Genomic DNA, 19,447 nt, shown 5'->3' with positions numbered 1-19,447 from the left:
CAAAACACTTTCAATGACACTGAGGATAAAAGAGGAGGAGGGGATACCTACCCATCTACCCCAAGGCACTGCAAAAAAACCTGCAGGCAAAAGGAGTAGGAAACAGCTAGTTTGTTAGTGTGGTTACAGATTTATGTATTAATTATTTATAATCATATGAAGCCCATCCAATTCCTGCTGTAAAGGATAAATTAAGACATGCATAGATGACTATTATAAAGACTGAAAATCATGAAATTAAAGGGTTGAATCCCAGAAGCGAATATTTTTTTTTCAAATAAATTTCAAAGTTACTAAGGGAGCAATGAGAAAAAAAGTCATAAAACTTTAGAAAGAAAGTATGTAGGTGGATTAATTCACAGCTTCCTGTCCCAGAGAAATGGGGTGATAAAAAGACAAAGTAGACTCCTCCTGTACAAGCGAGAAGACAAGAGGAGAATGTCACCTTAGTCATTCCCCACCCAATTGTGATCATGAAGAAAGGAAAGGAACTCACTCATTGCATACAAGCACTGGCAGCGTTTCCCCAACCCATTCCCACCCACATGAAGGCACAAAAGGAGAATACATTATTATCCCAACTCCATTTTAATTAGTCAGTGGGAAAGAAACTCCACTGCTGTACTCCCCTGTTTCACTTCTGTTACGTATTAAGGGAGAACCACACCATAAACCTCCAAATCCTCTATTTCAGTCAGGAGACCATGGAGGAAAGAAGGCACATGCTACACACTCCCACTCTTCCATGCTCCTCCTCACTGTACTTCAAGGCAGAATGAAGAAATGCACAGTACCTCCTCTTCCCCTCTCCCTCTGCACAGTGACACCATAACAGTCCCTGCTCCACTCCCCGCAGGGAGGACAGAAAGGCAGAAACCCTTTCTGGTGAGATTCTCCATGTATGTGGAGGGACAGGACTAGCATCTCTCTCCATTTGAGTTCATATTGCATGGCAAGCTAAAGGAACTGGAGGGGGAGCTAGCCATCATCCCTGAGGTTGGAAGAGGAGGCAGGGTGCAGACTGAACTAGCATCCCCTTTCCCCTTGAATCCTCGCTGTGTTTTATAGGTAAAAGGAACAAGTGCACACATGGGACTAGCATCCTCTTGGATTCCTGCTGCGTTGCAAAGGACAAGGAAGGAGATATATGTACATAAGACTAGCACCCCTTCCCCCTGGGTTCCCACTGCATTGCAAAAGGAAAAGGAGAGTGTGTGGATAGAGCTAGCATCCCCTTGGGTTCCTCCTGCACTGCAAAGGGAAAAGGGGGAGGGAGGTGTGCATGGGACTCGCATCCCTTTCCTCCCGGGTCACTGCTACCGCACTGCAACATGAAAGGAGGGAAGCGTGGGACTAGCAACCTCCTGGGTGCCCAGTGCACTGCAGAAGAAAAGGTGCGCGTGTGTGTGTGTGTGGAGGGGGGGAACGGCATCCCCTTCTCCTCGGGTCCCCAGTGCGCTGCTGGGGGAAAGAAGGGCAGCGCGTCCCCTTTCCTTCGGGATCCACACACAGCAAGGAGAACCGGGAGGAGGGTGCGTCCCTCTCCCCGGGTCCCCCAGCGCACTGTGAGGGGAAGCGGGGAGAGTACCTGGGATTCGCATCCCCTCCCCTTGGGTCCCTAATGGAGAGGGAGGGGAAACGCACGGGACGAGCATCCCCTTCTGCTGTCTCCCAGAGCACCGGTAGGGACGGGGGGAGCGGGAATGCACGGGACCAGCATCTCCCGGCCCCGAGGCGCTGCTGAGGGAGAGGGGGTGGATCCAGCACCTCCATGTCGTTCAGCGGACGACAGGACGAGCATCCCCCGTCCTTCGGTCGCCCGCTGCATCGCGGCGGGGGACTTAACCCTCCGCTCCGCTCACTCCCCCGCCCAGAGGACGCTTCATGGCCGCCCCCCCCCCGCCCCCACCGCCGTCTCCGGGAGCGGGTGTCTCTGCCCCCGGCGAGCGAGGCGGCCGCTGCAGGGGGTGGGGAGGAGGGAAAAACCCCACATCCCTGAGGGAAACCCCCTGCCCATCTTCACATCCCGCCCCGCTCCGCGCCGCCCGGGCCCCAGGTCCCCGGCCCACCGCCGTTACCTCAGCGCGGGGTCCCGCCGCCGCGGCCCCGCTTCCTCCCCTCAGGTGGCGGCGGAGGCAGCGGCCGCGCCTCCTCGCGCCCGACCCCGCCGCAGCGCCCGCCCCGCCCCGCGCCTCCGCCCCGCCCCCTTCGCGCCGTCACGCCCTGCCGCGCCCCGCCCCTCTCCCTCCCCGAAGCGAACGAGCCAATCAGAACAGGTTGCTAGGTAGATCGGAACCTCCGGCCGTTTTGCCTTCCCGGCCCCCCCCTCTCCCCAACCCTGCTGGTAGGAGCTGATTGGCTGGCGGCCTCCGGCGGAGGGGCGGGGGGGCGCGGGAAGCGGTTGCCATAGCGACGTGAAGCGGCCTTGCGGGAGGAGTAGGCCGCGCCGCCCGCGGGCGGGGAGGAGGCAGGTGAGGGGCGGCCCGGCCCGGTGGTGGGGGGCCGCGGGGGGTCCCGAGGTTTTGGGGGGGTGACCGAGGTCTGAGGGGACACGGGGTGAGCGGATCTCTGTGGGAGAGCGTGGGGTAGTCGGGGGGTTGCAACCGCAGCGGGGCACGAGGGGACTAGACGCCGTGGGTGGGACATTTGGGGGGGACGACGAAGGCGGTGTGGCATGGGGAGGGGGTTACAAATGCGGCGGGACGCGGTGGGACGGTGGAAAGAGAGGGGAGTACGAACTCCACGGGGTACGCGGAGGGGACAAGAGATGCAATAGGAGGCAGGGAGGGAGTCTGACGGGAAGATGGCAGGCCCCAGCACGGCCCATGCTGTGAGGGAAGGGGTCTCCGATGCGCCTCCGATGGAGGTGTAAATGCTGCAGTGCGGGACACTGAGGCTCAAAGGGCCTGGGGTCTGCCCGTCCGTCAGGCATGGGGCCCGAGGGGATTGCTGCTGCCTTTGGGTCCCAGGAGAGATTTCAGCGTGTGAGTGGAAGGGGTACTTAGAAATATTAATGCTCAAAGGGACAGGGCGTAAAGGCATCACGCAAAGAGTACGAACTCGGTAAATGGGTAGAAAAAGCGCTGGTATCTACGGACACAAGTACTGAGCAGCTGGGGTTTGCGACCACCTTTTAAAGTGGGGTGGGGAAAGCTATCGGGGCATCAGAGGACATGGGGACGCTGGGCAGTGTAACTCTACGTGCTGCAGGACTAGGGAAGTTCTGATGGACTTTGAGGTAAGAACATCATGGATCATCCGACTGCATAACAGAATATAAATCCAGTGAGGCTTGAGGTAGAAAGGGAAATGCTTTATTCTCTAGGGATAAAAGGGACCTTGCTGTTGTCTTATTTAGGGGAGAAAAGGTGTTAGGGATCAATACTAATAGTTCCCCTGGGTGTAATGTCATTGGGACTATGCAGTGCTGTGACAGCTCCTGGGAGGACGTTGGCCCTGCAGGACGCAAGGAGACTGATGTGGAGCAGGAGTGGGAGTCAGCGCTTCTGGGCTCGGAGCAGATCCTGGAGAACATCTGTAGCAAGGACACAGAGGAGAGCAGTCAGGTATTGACACAATCAGGGAGGGGAGATTACTGGGCTTATTGGAGACCAAAGAGAGTACCAGTCCTTTGGACCTGAGTAACGCTGTGGGATAAAAGCGATAGGATAAGATAGTGTAGGGTAGTTCCAGCTGGAAGGGACCTAGAACGATCATCTAGTCCAACTGCCTGACCACTTCTGAGCTGACCAAAAGTTAAAGCATGTTATTAAGGGCGTTGTCCAAATGCCTCTTAAAAACTGACAGGCATGGGTCATCGATCACCTCTCTAGGAAGCCTGTTCCAGTGTTTGACCACCCTCTTGGTAAAGAAATGCTTCCTAATATCTAGTCAGAACCTCACCTGACGCAGCTTTGAGCCATGGTTATGAAGAGAATGGGTATGGAAGTGAAAGCAGCATAGCAAGGGCATTGATAGAGGGCAATGGTATGGAGGAGCACAAGGGATCTGAGGTCTGTGGGTCAGTGGAGAGTATCACCTCTGGGATGGTATGTGGAGGTACTGATGCCTTGGTGGGCATCATGGAGCAGTGAGGAACAGAGTTAGTTATTCACTGCCTCAGGTAAGGTGGGTCATAGGGGTACTCAAACCTTGTGTTCTTGTGCACAGGGATATTTCTAGCACACCCTGGCAGGGGTAAGGGTGTTGGTCTCATGCAGTGCAGGGTGCTCAGAGGTGACAGTGCTGGGGAGAGGCAGAAATATCAGTGGCACAAGGTGCTGCAGGTGTTTGGGCTTATCAGTACTGTGGTGGTGCCATGCTCTGGGGTGTATTGATGCTGCAGCATTGGTACCACAGAGATCCTTGAAGCCAGCTGGGAAAACATCTGTGTCAGGGTCACAGAGTCTTCCATGGCACTGGGGACAACTGTGAGAAGACTGATGTGGTAGTGGGGAACACTGGCGATATCATGCAGTCAGAGTGGACATGTTAAATGAGGACAGGGCGTCACTATGCAAAGTGCAGGTGACAAATGTGGAAGGCTGGATGATATCAGTGCTTTGCAGCTTGTGGGTTAAGGGCTAGCTAGAAGGAAAGGAGGAGTACAGTATTGGCCTCCATGTTGTAAATCATTGCAAATGTGCACTTTGCCTCCTGCCCTTCTCCTCTTGCCGTCTTTCTAGGTGTCCCCCTACATAGGAGGATCTGTTTCACATTATCTTTTCCACCCAGAGCTATCCCCTTGATTTTTTCCATTTTGAATGCCTTATAGTTTGGCCTACATTCTAGATTGTTTTTCTCTTCCTACGCTTTAAAGCATTTCTTCCATAGCATCAATCATTGCACTGTTTATTGTCGATATAATAATTTACTATAAAAATTACTTTCTTGTCTGAGCTTGAGATTGATTCAGTTAAATTCTGTTTATTCACAACTGAACTCCTCGATTGTGCCATTGTCGTCACATGGATTAATGTGATCAGGCTCTTTCTCTCCAAAATGCATCCTTAAACCTCTGAGTGCACCAGGTTCTGTTGAACCACAAAGGCTTACTGCTATAGAGATGTGGTCAAAAACATTAATAAAGTGGGTCTGCTTCTGAAGGACTTGTTTTGAATATGGTTTGCACAAACCTCTGGAATGCCATTCCAGAGGGTTAAGCAGAGATTAACCCAGCTAAAAGAAATTATTCCAATGCCCTTAGTTAATATGATATGATCATTATGTATTGTTAATCTTTCGTAAATGCAATCACATTGTTTTAAACCAAGAGCCCTTGACCCAACTTGTACTGAAATCAGTGAAAGTATTTCCATGGGCTTCAGTAGGATTTCAATCAGTCTTAAAATTGTCTCACTGTTAGACAACACCATTTGTCTTTTCTGCCCTGTGAAATTAATGTGTGTCTTCTTCATATATCTCAAAAAGCACAAATCTCTTGGATCCTCACTCAGTATATCCTTTCATTTGAACTGTGAACCATTCCTAGGTACTCTCTGGCTGTAGTAACCCAGGCAGCTTTTTAACATTTGCACTCTGCCAGGCTCACCTGCTTTCTGCAAACTGTGTAAGGTAACTGCTTTGAAACACCTGGAGATCTCTGATCAACTTGGTGTGAAGTTTAGCAAACAGAACCAGCTTGAAAACACTGTATGTACTCACAAAACTCGGTCTTTCCCCCAAATCTCTTTTGCGCTAGTATTTACTATGCCTGCCACCTGCTCCTACATTGCTTTTTTATTTTTCCTAGAACAAGGATAATATATAATTTTTATAGCATCATGTATCAATAGCTTTTCCTCTTTGGGTAGTAAACTAACATTTTCCTTATATATATTTAAAGCTTAATTTCTTGTTAACCTCATCTCCTGTCTCTTGCTGGTTGAATGTTTTCAGATCAGCTAAGCCTGATGAATTTCATCCCAGGATATGTGAAGAACAAGCTGGAGCAATCTCTGGAATGTTATTTTGGGCAGCCAGTCCAAAGATAACGACTATTGCAGAAGAAAAGCGGGGCCCTGGCTAAACAGCTTGACAATCGCTGGTCTGCACAGTACACCAGCTGCTTTTTAATGCTACCTGAGCAAGCTCCTGCAGCCACCTCAGTATCATGTCATAGATTAACTCTGATCAGAGTTACTCTAGGCTCTTGAAGAAGCCAGATTAGCTGTTAATCCTGTCAGGGATAGGGACTTCAAGGTGAAGACAAGAAGCCCAGGTTTTCCTTTGGGGAACAGGTAGCTAAATTGTAGTTGGTAAACCAAGTCTTTTCTTAGAAGGCCTATAAAGAACTTGCAGTCCAATTTTTAGGGTAGCTGCATGTTACAGGTAAGGTGCTTCTAGATTTTCTAACACTGTTAGCTCCTCTGATGCACCCCATGAAGTTCAAGGCCACCTAATAAGTAAGCGCACTGAGTCTCAGCATGTACAGTGTGCCTTTGAGGAACCCCAGTAAAACACATGCTCTAAAGTGACACTGCACAGTCCTGACTTCACCAAAGAATTCACCCTGTAAACACACACCGCTGAGGTTGGACTTGGGGTTACCTCCCTCCCCTCATCACTATTCTGAGTGTAGCTGGGGCAATAAGGAGCAGAGCAGACGGTGGTTGTGTGACTGCGCTAGCAAAGGGGTAGCGAGGGAGGGATGGCAAGCTGGCACATCATCTACAAAGTTAAAATATTTGGCTATGCTCACCTGTTTGCCTGAATGTACCTGCCTTTGCAGCCCCGTTTACACATTGTGCTCAAACATGAAGTGCAATTCAGGCTGTTCTATGGCGTGTGCAGCTGGGAACATGACTTCTGCCAGGTGTGTTCCGAGCCACATTTTTGGCACAGAGGGCGTACAAGAGTCCAGAGGCAAGACTGTCTCTTTGGGCTGCAAGCTGCTAACGCGCCAGTTCACAGAGGCGCTTTGTGAATGCAGCTGCTCCAGCACCAAGAAAGCATGTCTGCGTAGGGAAACTGGAACATGAATCCAGGGTTGGGAGTGTGCTGCAGTGACAACTGATGTTTTTGTGACTAATGGTAGAAGGTTGTCCCTGAAAAACAGGACATGGTTGCCTGAACCTGTTTTTTTGGCAGTGGAGCTGTTTCTCTAGCCTGTAATGTTGTATTTCTGTGCATTGAAAAGGGCAGGGGCCTTGCAGAAAACCAAAACAAAAACAAGCCAGTAAGTGATCCCGTCGTAATGCATATCCCAAATGCACCTACTCAGTTGCACAAGAAGCCTCTAACATTGGCCAACTACAGAATATGAGGCTTTGAAACCTTAGTAAGTAAGTCTTTTAGCTTTCAGTGGCTTCTCTGTGGGAAGTTAAAATTGCAGTGTGCAGACAATAAGTTATTTAAGGATCTCTAGCAAAAAAAAAAAAAAAGAAAGAGAAAGAACTCAGACTCTTTTAATGAACTTATTTCCTAACCACGGACCATATTACATCACCAGATGCAGAGAGAAAGATGTAACAGATTTTTCGTTTTTTTCTTTATATTTCTTTGATTCCATAATAACTTAGGAAAGAAAGGGAGGAAAAACTAATCAAAAAGGTGATGTGCCCAGACAGATCCTGCAGTGGGTTTTGAAGATTAATATTCCATTGGTATAGACAAGAATTTTGTCTGCGTGAGGAATAGGGGACTGGGCTTTCATGAAGATGTGTCTTGTGAGCCTCAGAGCTCTATTAGCTAGAAAGGTCCTTTTGCTGGGTGGGTTTTGAGGCGCTTGGGTTCGGCGTAGGCTGGCAACACAATATTGGAGTTACTTAGTGGATTTGCCTTTTCTTTTGTTCCAGAAGTCATATTATTCACCTTGCCACTGTGAAGCTTTAAAGCGATCTGAAGTGTTTACAGAAAAATTGCCTAATAACTGTATGCAGGGAACTGAGATATTTTTTAATGTGGTAAAGAAATTACTTGGTTTTCAGGCTGCTGCAGCTTAAGCCTCCAGTCTGGAAATTGGATGCCTGAGGTGAGCAATGACATTATCCTGCTGAATCCAGCTGCAGGACAGAAGATGAAGGAAAAAAGCTTTGCCTATGTTTGGGCAAGAATTTTTGAAGAAATTATTTTGTCTGAACAAAGTTCAGTTACTTGGTGTCACAAAAGGGAAGGGAAAATTTTGTTAAATGTCTGATTTACTTCATGTAGAAATTTTTGTTTAAAAGAGCAGCACAGTCAGTCCAAACTGTCAAAACCAATCTGCCTGAACACAGGACCCTAAGAGATTTCAGTCAATTCTGAACCATTCTGGATTTCATTCTTTCAGTTAAGTGTTACAGAAACAAATTGGCCCTTTGAGACTTGGCATTATTAGGAAAAAAAGGAGAGTTTATGACCTTTGGAAGAAGGGGAAAGCAACTCAGGAGGACTAGAAGGATGTCGTGAGGTTATACAGGGAGAAAATTACAAGGGCCAAAGCCCAACTAGAACTTAATCTGGCTACTGCCATACAAGACAATAAAAAATGCTTCTATAAATACATTAGCAACAAAAGGAGGGCTAAGGAGACTCTCTATCCTTTATTGGATACGGGGGGAAGCACAGTGGCAAAGGATGAGGAAAAGGCTGAGATACTTAATGCCTTCTTTTCCCCAGTCTTTAATAGTAAGACCAGTCGTTCTCAGGGTACCCAGCCCCCTGAGCTGGAAGACAGGAACAGGGAGCAGAATGAAGCCCCCATAATCCAAGGGGAAACTGTTAGCGACCTGCTACACCACTTAGACACACACAAGTCTTTGGGGCCAGATGGGATCCACCCAAGGGTACTGAGGGAGCTGGCAGAAGTGCTCATCAAGCCACTTTCAATCATTTATCAGCAGTCCTGGCTAACTGGGGCGGTCCCAGTTGACTGGACATTAGCGAATGTGATGCCCATCTACAAGAAGGGCCGGAGGGGAGACCTGGGGAACTACAGGCCTGTCAGTGTGACCTCAGTGCCAGGGAAGGTTATGGAGCAGATCATCTTGAGTACCATCACACAGCACATACAGGACAACCAGGTGATCAGGTCCAGTCAGCATGGGTTTATGAAAGGCAGGTCCTGCTTGACTAACCTGATCTCCTTCTATGACAAGGTGACCCACTTAGTGGGTGAGGGAAAGGCTGTGGATGTTGTCTACCTGGACTTTAGTAAAGCCTTTGACACCGTTTCCCACAGCATTCTGGAGAAACTGGCTGCTCATGGCTTGGACGGGTGTACTCTTCGCTGGACAAAAAACTGGCTGGATGGCCAAGAGTTGTGGTAAATGGAGTTAACTCCAGTTGGCAGCTGGTCACAAGTGGTGTTCCCCAGGGCTCAGTATTGGTGCCAGTTCTGTTTAATATCTTTATCAATGATCTGGATGAGGGGATCGAGTGCACCCTCAGTAAGTTTGCAGATGACACCAAGTTGGGCAGGAGTATTGATCTGCTTGAGGGTAGGAAGGCTCTACAGAGGGATCTGGACAGGCTGGATCGATGGGCCGAGGCCAGTTCTATGAAGTTCAACAAGGTTGAGTACCAGGTCCTGCACTTGGGTCACAACAACCCCACGCAACGCTACAGGCTTGGGGAAGAGTGGCTGGAAAGCTGCCCGGAGGAAAAGGACCCGAGGACGCTGGTCAAAAGCCGGCTCAATATGAGCCAGCAGTGTGCCCAGGTGGCCAAGAAAGCCAATGGCAACCTGGCTTGTATCAGAAATAGTGTGGCCAGCAGGACCAGGGAAGGGATCGTCCCCCTGTACTCGGCACTGGTGAGGCCGCACCTCAAATACTGTGTTCAGTTTTGGGCCCCTCACTACAAGAAAGACGTTGAGGTGCTGGAGTGTGTCCAACGAAGAACAACAAAGCTGGTGAAGGGTCTAAAGCACAAGTCTTAGGAGCAGCAGCTGAGGGATCTGGGGTTGTTAACCTAGAGAAAAGGAGGCTGAGGGGAGACCTTATCGCTCTCTACAGCTACCTGAAAGGAGGTTGTAGCCAGGTGGGGGTTGGCCTCTTCTCCCAAGTAACAAGCGATAGGACGAGAAGAAACAGCCTCAAGTTGCGCCAGGGGAGGTTTAGATTGGATATTAGGAAAAATTTATTCACTGAAAGTGTTGTCAAGCATTGGAACAGGCTGTCCAGGGAAGTGGTGGAGTCACCATCCCTGGAGGTGTTTAAAAGACGTGTAGATGTGGTGCTTAGGGACATGGTTTAGTGGTGGACTTGGCAGTGCTAGGTTAACGTTTGGACTTGATGATCTTAAAGGTCTTTTCCAACCTAAACGATTTCTATGCCCACCAAAATCAGTAAAAACCTAGCTAGGGTCACTTAAGTAGATGCACAAGTTATCTTCAACTGTCAGTGCCAACAACTGGAAAGAGAAATTTTGTGTATTTTCTAGCTTGCTGCATATACCCTCTTGTGATCATTCATGCAGCAAAAATGAAAGGCATATTCAATAACATTTGTGATGGGGAAGAACTCCTTAACTATTGATTATTTATATGATGTTAGTGGCAGGAAATCTGGCCTTTACTGTCACGGCTACTGTGGTTACATAAAATAAAAGGCCTTACCCTAACTGATTTCCAAATAATTTTACTTGTATCATTGCTATGCTATGAAATTGTTTGTTTCCTTCTTAAAATTATTTGCTTTTCACTAACATACTGTAATGGAGTAGCACAGAGATAATGTTGGTCTTTGTTCTGTTCAATTGTTGTAGCCAGTGGTGCTGACGAGACACCAGAGGACCCACCATCTCCTGTATCTATGGCATTTGCACCTCCTAGAAACATGGATGGCCCCAAGCTACAGACCAAGATGAGCACATGGACTCCATTGAACCATCAACTCATGAATGACAAGGCAAGTTCTATGCAAATGGGTGAAATTCATAGAATCACAGAATTGTTGAGATTGGAAGGGACTTACAGAGATCATCTAGTCCAAACTCTGAAGGCAAAGTCAGCTGAAGCATTTGCTCAGGATCTTGTCCAGTTGGTTTTGAATATTCTCAAATCCCAAGACAAATTCTCAGGTTCACTTCACAAATTCTCAAGTCCTAGAAAAATTTAACTTATGTTTTTGCCTGTGTAGGTCATGAGTAATGGAATAAAAACTTTAAAATTGTGTTTGCTATTAGAAGTATGCATATATCAAACACACATACAGTCTTTATTATGTATACATATATATATATAAATTGTTAAGTAAAATGGAAAGTTCTAATGTACATTGTTTAAAGCATGCAAGTATTTAGTTCAAGTACTGTTATTTTGCCAAACTGGTTGTTTTTAAACAAAAAATGTGTATTCATTTTTTAGTGAAAGTTACCAAATCATTCTTTTTCTGCACCAGAAGACTTCAGTTAACCCCAGAGCAAACTGAGTGTCTGCGTAAGTTTCTGAGTGGCCGGAGTGCTCCACCTCAGCTCATAGGAGAGACCTTAGTACCCATGCTCTCGCTTCTCTGCGAAGCCTGGCAGTGATGAGCCTAGCTTGGTATTTTGGAAACTGAAATGATGCACTCAATTTATAAATAACGAGATGCATTTCCTAACCTCCCACTCTGTATACTATATCTGGGAACTGCTAACATAACTGAGGTTTTTTTGGCTCATGTATCACCAGAAGCTTATTCCTCCCTCAGAATTCAGTTTAAATTTCTGTTGATGATTCATAGAATTTAATCCAGAGAGGCCCATTACATCATGTAGTCTGGCTTCCTGGATTTCTTGAGCCCTTTTGTTTCACACAGTTCTCCCAGTCTTGAGCTCGCTAACTAGAATTTGGCTAAAATACATCTTCCATGAAGATATCCAGACTTCCTTTGGAGTTAAGGACCTTCATTCCTTATGAAATGAGAATTTCATCACTTCCCTAATAATTTTTCACATGATTAATCCCCTATACCATGAAAAGATGAAACCTTGTCTCCTGTCTGAATACCTCTAGCATTAGCTTCCATCATTTAAATCTTCCCCTACTAGCTTATTAAACTCTTCTGTAACCAGTACTTTTTCCTTGTGGAAGGACTTTTACCCTGCTTCAAGCCAACACTTGAACTTTTTTTGATAAACTAAACAGATTGAGCTCTTTGAAGTCCTTTCAATCTGGCATATTCTCCAGCCTTTGAATCATTTTAATGTCTGTTTCCTACACCCTTTAAAACATATTTTTACAGATGCACATCACTGTGCAATAAAGTATGATCTAATTAGAAATAAGTATGTGGGTGAAACCACCCTTTCCCACCTTCTTACTCCTCTGCTCCTTAGGCAGTCTCGTGTTGCATTGGGCTGCAGCAAAACTTTTAGGAGCTCGTATTGGATTTTTGTATACTCCAATGCTTAATGATGTCCCAGGTAGGAAAGAACATAACATAAGCTCCCAGACCTGTGCTCAGTGATTAAATTTATGATAAAAAGTGTTTGCTTGTTTCTGATCCAGGTTTTAAAGCATTGACCTGCCTGAAACACCTTTTCGTATATCACTATACTGCTCTGTAGTGTTGGCAGAAAAAAAAAATAGTTGCAACAAAAATATTGCTGGCAGCTGAAATCAGGAGATAGTCCAATTGATATATATAGGGAGCTAGTCAGTGACAAGGTGCCATCTTCATACAATCATATCTCTGCTCATTTCTGCACTCTTGAGTTAAGAGAAAGCATGAAGAGAGAAAAGAATTTATAGATAGAAAGTATGTGAAAAACAGTGAGAAGTTGAAAGCGTAAGGAGAACAGATGCATAAGAAATGTACTTGTTAGTAGAGTAGGCAATAAGGGGCAGGAGTGGTGGGAATTCAGAGCTGATCCAAGGCAGAAGCATTTAAGCTCCAACTAAACCATTGTTAGGAGCAGACCCAAGAACAGTTAGTAGCATAAATTCGCTACCTGTCTAATTTTGGGTAATCCTGGGGGTACTCCATTAGTAGTTCCTGTAGATTTCCCTGGATTTTCAAACATGCTCAGGAGTACAGATGTCTGCATTGTTGGTAGGACCCAGCTCTCTCCTGCCTGCTGTAGATCCTGAGTCCTCCTGCCTCCATCTGTGGTTTTCTGCCTTTACAACAGCTGTTAGAACAGAAAAGACTATCCAGGGTGTTACTACTGGGACATGAGCAGTCATGGTTGTTTTAAAGCCAGGATCACCATCAGGCACAGACCAAAGTCAAGAAGCCAGAATTAGGAAACCTCCAATTATGCAGCATTCATGGTCAGAAAACCAGAGGTGGAGTCTTAGATATGCCAAGGTTGTGCTACAGTTAGGGATGAAGTAAGGGTAGGAGACGGGGTAGCCTGCTCACCCGCAGCAAAACTGGACAGACTTCAGCATCAGTCCTGCTGAATACAGGGCTGTGCTGCCTTTAAGGATGGACTGGAAGTTGGGAGACAATTTGCCTTCTGCTGGGCAGTAATTCAGGTGTTGGGTAGAAGAGTCCCCAGTGGCATTTGCAGCAAAGTGTGGAGGGATTTGCCAAACAGCCTTGAACTTCAGCTTATTTAAAACCACCTGAAGACATGGATGTGAGATGGCAGATCTCAGGAGCAACCTCGGCCTCAGGCTGTGTCCAAAGCCAGCCAGCTTAGGCACACTATAGGTATAACTCCAAGGCCTTGGAGGAGAGGACAGTAAATGGGCTTGATTAAGGCAGTAGATGATTACACCTATTTTGGGCCATTCTGTTGCTAATTAATGCTTCCAAGTGCCTGGAGTAGGCAGAACTCTCTGTCAGAGTTGGCTCAGATGTATCTCCAAGATTGCTGAAAGCAAGTACGTGTCTTTCTTTGATCAAAGACCATTAACATTGCTTTCAGTTATATAAATAGCTCCCTGCTTCACTTGAATTATCCAACCCCAAACTTAGATCTTTGACTATTCATCACTTGCTTGTGGCAAATCCTTCTCCAAGTTCAGCTTGTTAGGGGTTTTTTTCTTACTTTACCAAGTGTCCCACATGCAAATAAAGCAAATAATAACTGTCAACATACAAATAAAAGAAATGTCATTTTTCACCCCTCGCAAGAGACACTCCTGCTGAGAGAGACAGAGCTAATGCTGTCAACTGCTGTACCAGACATCAGCACTGATAATGTCTTTCTCTGCAGGAACCTTTGCAGACTGTCATAGCAGTAACATGTTTGGAGTTTATAATGATCAAGTATGTTTTCCTAGTTGTGGTTAATAGCTGTTTTTATGTGCAGTTATAAGCTGGGCTTTTTCCTCTTTGATCTGTCTTCTGGAAGAATCATCTACAGCATTTCCTGACTTCCCAGGTCACAATCCTGAGTACAGAAGGCAGTTTTGTGGTAGTGGGAAGCTACACGCTAGTGCTTTCAGGTCTAGCTCCCTATGGATAAAGGTGAACCTCATAAATCCTCTGCTGTATTTTGATACCGATCATCCTTCTTATTAGGACATAGACCTGTTGGAGTGAGTCCAGAGGGCCACGAAGATGATCAGAGGGCTGGAGCACCTATCCTATGAAGACAGGCTGAAGGAGTTGGTGTTGTTCAGCCCGGAGAAGGCTCCAGGCAGACCTTATAGTGGCCTTCCAGTACCTAAAGGGGGCCTACAGGAAAGCCAGAGAGGGACTTCTACAAGGGCATGTAGTGACAGGACAAGGGGTAATGGCTTTAATCTGAAAGAGGGTAGATTTAGATCAGATGTAAGGAAGAAGCTCTTCACTGCGAGGGTGGTGAGGCACTGGAACAGGTTTCCCAGAGAGGTTGTGGATGCCCCATCCCTGGAAGAGTGTCCAAGGCCAGGTTGGATGGGGCTTTGAGCAACCTGGTCTAGTGGAAGGTGTCCCTGCCCATGGCAGGGGGTTGGAACTAGATGATCTTTAAGGTCCCTTCCAGCCCAAACCATTCTATGATTCTATTATTAGTTGTCACTGTAAAGTGGCCAGGGAACGAAGACTGGTCTTACTATCTTACTCCTAATGGTCTGACTGTGTTAAGATTGATATTCAAAACCCATCTGGACACGGCCCTGAGCAACCTGCTTTAGTTGACCCTACCAGGGAGTTTGGGCTAAAAGATCTCCACAGGTTTCTTCCAAACTCTTCCATTCAGTGATTCTGTTTATATCTTGTAGATTGTATTTCAAGCTATATTTTTCTTAGGACATATGGAATCCCCTTTAAATATTCAGTTTTATTTGTGTGTGTTTGTTTTATAGGTATTCGAAGAAAGAAGAGCCCTACTTGGAAAATGGGTAAACTTTTCTCTTTAAATACATATTCAAATACAGCTAGATTTCTGAACTGATCAAGAGATTACTATAATGGGAATGTAAAACCTATCCTATTTTGAAAAAGGGATTCATTTTCCTGATGTGAAAGTGAGCTGTAACTGCTCTACTTATGAGGAAGGTAAAGGTGTAAATTCCCTCAGTGCCCACATTCTTTAAGCTCTGAACTTGGGAAATCATATTCCATCATCAGAATGATCTGAAATGGGATAAGAAACCCTGGGAAAAGTCTGTCAAGACTTCAAAGAAGATACTGGATGTTTAGGTATTACCATTGCCTGCTAGCAGGTCTTTGAAACCTGTAATAAATGACATGTTATCTACCAAGTGCACACATGTGGCTCCTAATACTGTAATCATTGAGCACCTCACAATTTCTTACTCTCATTATCTTCACAGCTCCAACATGAGACAGGAGAGTGCTGTCACCCTGTTTTGCAGATGAGAAAATAAGGCACAGAAAGATGAGATAGAATTTGTCTGCCCCAACCACAAATGACCGCAAGTTAGGCATTCAGGATGGGGTTTCTCTGGCTGGGTGTGTATGTCTGAAACATAATATTTAAGCCTGGCTGGTCTGGTCATCACAGGCTCCTTATAGAGTCAACAGAGAGAAAGTGGTACTTCCAGAGGATAATTCATCTCACTTAATGTAGGATGAAGGATCAGCCCTCTAGAGAAGTCTGTTTCTTTCCATAGCCTATGAAGGGAGACATAGCTGGCTGCTTGAAAGGAATACAACTCTAACTGACCTACCCAGGAAGCTGATGGCAGAGCATGCAATGGCACAAGATTTGCCCTAGTCCTAAACTCACCCCTTAAATATTGCATTGTGCTTTCTCTTTTATACGGCAAAATCTATTTAAAGGCCATTCTGGGAAAGCAGCCGTAATCTGCTCAGTCTCCTATGCAAGCAGGAATACAGACTCAGGGACTTCGTTGCAGTAAATGAGTGAATTCAGCTGAATGTATTAATGTGGCTCAGTAGTAACTGTATGGTTGATCCTTGTGCACATCTTTATAAATGGAACCAAAGAACCAGTTACATGGTCACATATGATACACAAGCTAAACAGAAATACAGAAATGATGCTCCTTGTCAGCACTCTTTGATAAAGAGTATTTGCACAGTAACTTTATTTGACACTTATTCTTTATGCCTAATAGGTCACTCGTGGAAATTTTTTTGCTAGGAACTGGTCTTTACAGACAAGTATTTTGATTTTAAGCTGATAAGGATTATTCATCTTTATAAGAAATATGCTTTCCATAACTTGTTGACATGCATGCATTTTGATAATAAAGAATTTCATGGACACCAAGAAAACAAAATAGTTGAATGACTGTTGTTCAAAAAACAACTTTTAGCATGATAGTCAGTAACTGACAGACCTAAAACCTGTCTCTTGAAAATTGTTGGATGTTTTAAAATGCCCATGGGATATACTGGCAAAAGGGCAAAAATGTTTTCATTAGAACCCCCACTGAAAGAGCCAAAATCTGGAAACAGCTTTCCTGCAAACACACATAAGAGTGCTGAATCATCTTCTCAAAGGTTAAATTTCTGACCCTTCATATGACACTAGATCAGTAGCTCTCATCATGCTCCTTCAGAGCTAATTCTTCTTGCGCTTCTGTCATTCATCATACCAATGAAATGGGTGCAGAAAGCACAAAAGCTGCTCTTAACTCCCTTCAAAGCCTGTGGCATTATAATATCTGGTATGCAAAGCCTAGAGCACTCTGAGATTGAGAGAAACTGTGTCAAGAAGTCACAGTGGTCTGGGCAGGAGTTTTTACATTGATTCACATGACCTTCTCAAAGCCCTCTCAGGAAGTACGGACCAGATGAAACTGCTGAAGGGTGGGTTTGTATGGCTGGGAACCCATATTCAGTGTAGTTGGAAATGCTTTATTATGAAACTGGAAGGCTGAAGTCTGTCCTAAGTCCAGAACTGTTAAGTATTTTCAGTAGTATCTGGGTGATAGAATGGAAAGTACATACTCATCTGCAGGTGACACCAGGCTTGAAGGGTTTTAATTAACGTTGGAGATTAGAAATCAGAATGAAATGATCTGCAGTTTGATGAGGACAAGTAAAAAGTGCTGCATGTAAGAATGACATTTACGAAAACTGCAGATCTGAGAAAAGCCAAGTATGCAGCAGTTCTGCATAAAAATAGCTGGGAATTATGGTGGATCACAAACTGAATATAAGCTGACAGTGTCTTATAATTGTAGTAAAGGGAAATATCCCAAACGGCTGTCTGAAAGGCAGAGCCATCCCCAGTTCTGGTCCTTGCATTTTGAGAAAGCAGAGGATCAATTGGACATACTTCTGAGAACAAGTCATATGTAAAAACAGTCTCAGGTCCAGAAAATATGAAAACAATCCCTTTACTGTAGGGAAGATGGAGAAAAGACCTAATAATATCTTTCCAGTGACACACAAAAGATGTCCAAAAAGAAGAAGGGAATGATCTGATCTCTGCGTTCACATTAGATAGGACAACAAATCATGGGCTTGAATTGCAATGATGGAGTCGCAATTCAGACACCAGCAAAATCCAATGCTACAGATAATTCATTGCCGGAATAGCTTGCCTAGAGGTTAGTGGTGGAATCTCCAATGCTGGAGTTTTTTGAGAACAGGTTAGACAAACACTTGTCAGGAGTGGTTTAGGTAGAGTGGATCCTGCCTTGCGGCAGGAGATGAACTAGCTCAGTGTTTCTCAACCTTTTTACACTGAAGGACCAGCCGGCCTTCTGGGAAAGCAGAACAGGTTGCCTTGTGCGGCATTGCCGCAGTGGTTTTCCTTTACAGCCAAATAAAGATTAGATTAAACTTTGGATGCTCATTGTTTATTTTACGCTTCCTGATTTTATTTGCATGCATTCAGGGACTATGTATGTGCATTTTCATTTAGTTATTTTTTTTCCAGCTGTGCCACAGAACATCTTTGATGTCTCCCAGGCTGTTGTAGTCCATAAAACACAGGTTGAGAAGCAATGAGCTAGCTGACCTAAAGGGATTTTATTTCTCTGTTTTCTGCGCTGGTGGGCAGCCCCAAAGGGCAGTATGCAAGATGCACGATGGCACCCTCTACAATTTTTTGGCTGTCTCAGATTGTGCTCAGTTCCACAAAGTATTGCTGCACAGAGTGGAAGCAGTGGTGGTGTGTAGTGGCAGCAGACTGCATGTCTTACATGGCTGTTCCCATACCTGAGTATTTGCAGGCTGTGATCCTGCTGGAGGCATTTGCATTGAATTTCTTTACACCAACTCCTTTACCCAAATACTACCGAGATACGTATAAAAGAGAAATTGCGCTGCTGTCTTTCAGCTGAAACCCTTCTGATGGTTAAACTGTGAAAGGGTTAACATCTCTCTCTTAATTTTTCTTTTTTATTCTAGTTGCTTTTATTCTGTATTGCACCCAGGGCAGATGCCTTGACGTTCTGCCTCTCAGCCTCCCTTTCTGCTGTGTTCTGCAAGCCAAAAATTCCTCCCATTAATTTAAAAAACATAAAAGCATTTTGCTCTACCTTAATGCTCAGTGCTATCCTGCTGACACCCAGGCTAATAAGTTGACAATGAAGCTGGGGTTGAACTTGTAGATTAAGACACCTAAGCTTCAATGTCTCCAGGTGATCTGAGTGTCTCTGCTTCCGTTACAACCAAATGAGATGGAGACATGTCAGGGAAGCCCAGACAGTGATTCAGCTCACCCTGTGGGCTACATATTGTGCTAATAATTTATACAGCAGATCTGAGTGTTCCCAGGTACTGGAACTTGCTCATCCACACTATGAAATTGTTAGCACGCTCCCTGGCACGATTTTGGCCTGGGTCGGTAGCACTCTTCTAGACATCGTTCAGACACAATTTGGACATTAGCCTGAACCAGGAACCATGCCAAATACATGGTTTGGATTCAGCCACCTTGTTTTGAAGGGTGAGAGTATGATACTGTGGACATATGCAGATACCACGGCAGATATGATGCAGGATTTGCAGAGAATTGTCACCTTTGGAGTGGCACCTCTAGGCTTTGCAGGATACCCCACAACGCAGGGCACTGGTGTTTGGGCAGCTGAACCCCATCCCTGGTGTCATGGTTTAACCCCAGCCAGCAACTAAGCACCACGCAGCCGCTTACTCACTTCCCCCCCATCCAGTGGGATGGGGGAGAGAATCGGGAAAGAAAAAAAGTAAAACTCATGGGTTGA

At 45.7% G+C, this 19,447-nt stretch overlaps 2 protein-coding genes across 3 annotated transcripts in view; one reads left to right on the top strand and one right to left on the bottom strand.

Moving 5' to 3' along the window:
• FZD3 (frizzled class receptor 3) overlaps positions 1-2,180 on the bottom strand; it is a 64,179-nt gene extending 61,999 nt beyond the window's left edge. For both annotated transcript variants that reach the window (XM_069805503.1, XM_069805504.1), the window contains exon 1: positions 2,079-2,180. The gene's annotated coding sequence lies outside the window, so the exon portion shown is untranslated. The remainder of the gene's footprint in view (positions 1-2,078) is intronic.
• A 102-nt stretch (positions 2,181-2,282) lies between these two features.
• Positions 2,283-19,447, top strand: part of FBXO16 (F-box protein 16) — a 39,699-nt gene continuing 22,534 nt past the window's right edge. The window contains exons 1-3 of the mRNA XM_069805502.1: positions 2,283-2,471; positions 10,687-10,829; positions 15,146-15,181. Of these exons, the coding sequence (XP_069661603.1) occupies positions 10,734-10,829; positions 15,146-15,181 (132 nt within the window). The 5' untranslated portion in view covers positions 2,283-2,471; positions 10,687-10,733. The remainder of the gene's footprint in view (positions 2,472-10,686; positions 10,830-15,145; positions 15,182-19,447) is intronic.

Source organism: Haliaeetus albicilla, chromosome 18 (genome assembly GCF_947461875.1).
Source record: "Haliaeetus albicilla chromosome 18, bHalAlb1.1, whole genome shotgun sequence".
Classification (NCBI taxonomy): Eukaryota; Metazoa; Chordata; class Aves; order Accipitriformes; family Accipitridae; genus Haliaeetus; species Haliaeetus albicilla.
The sequence above is the reverse complement of the archived record's forward strand: the minus strand, read 5'-3'. Positions and strand labels throughout refer to the sequence as shown.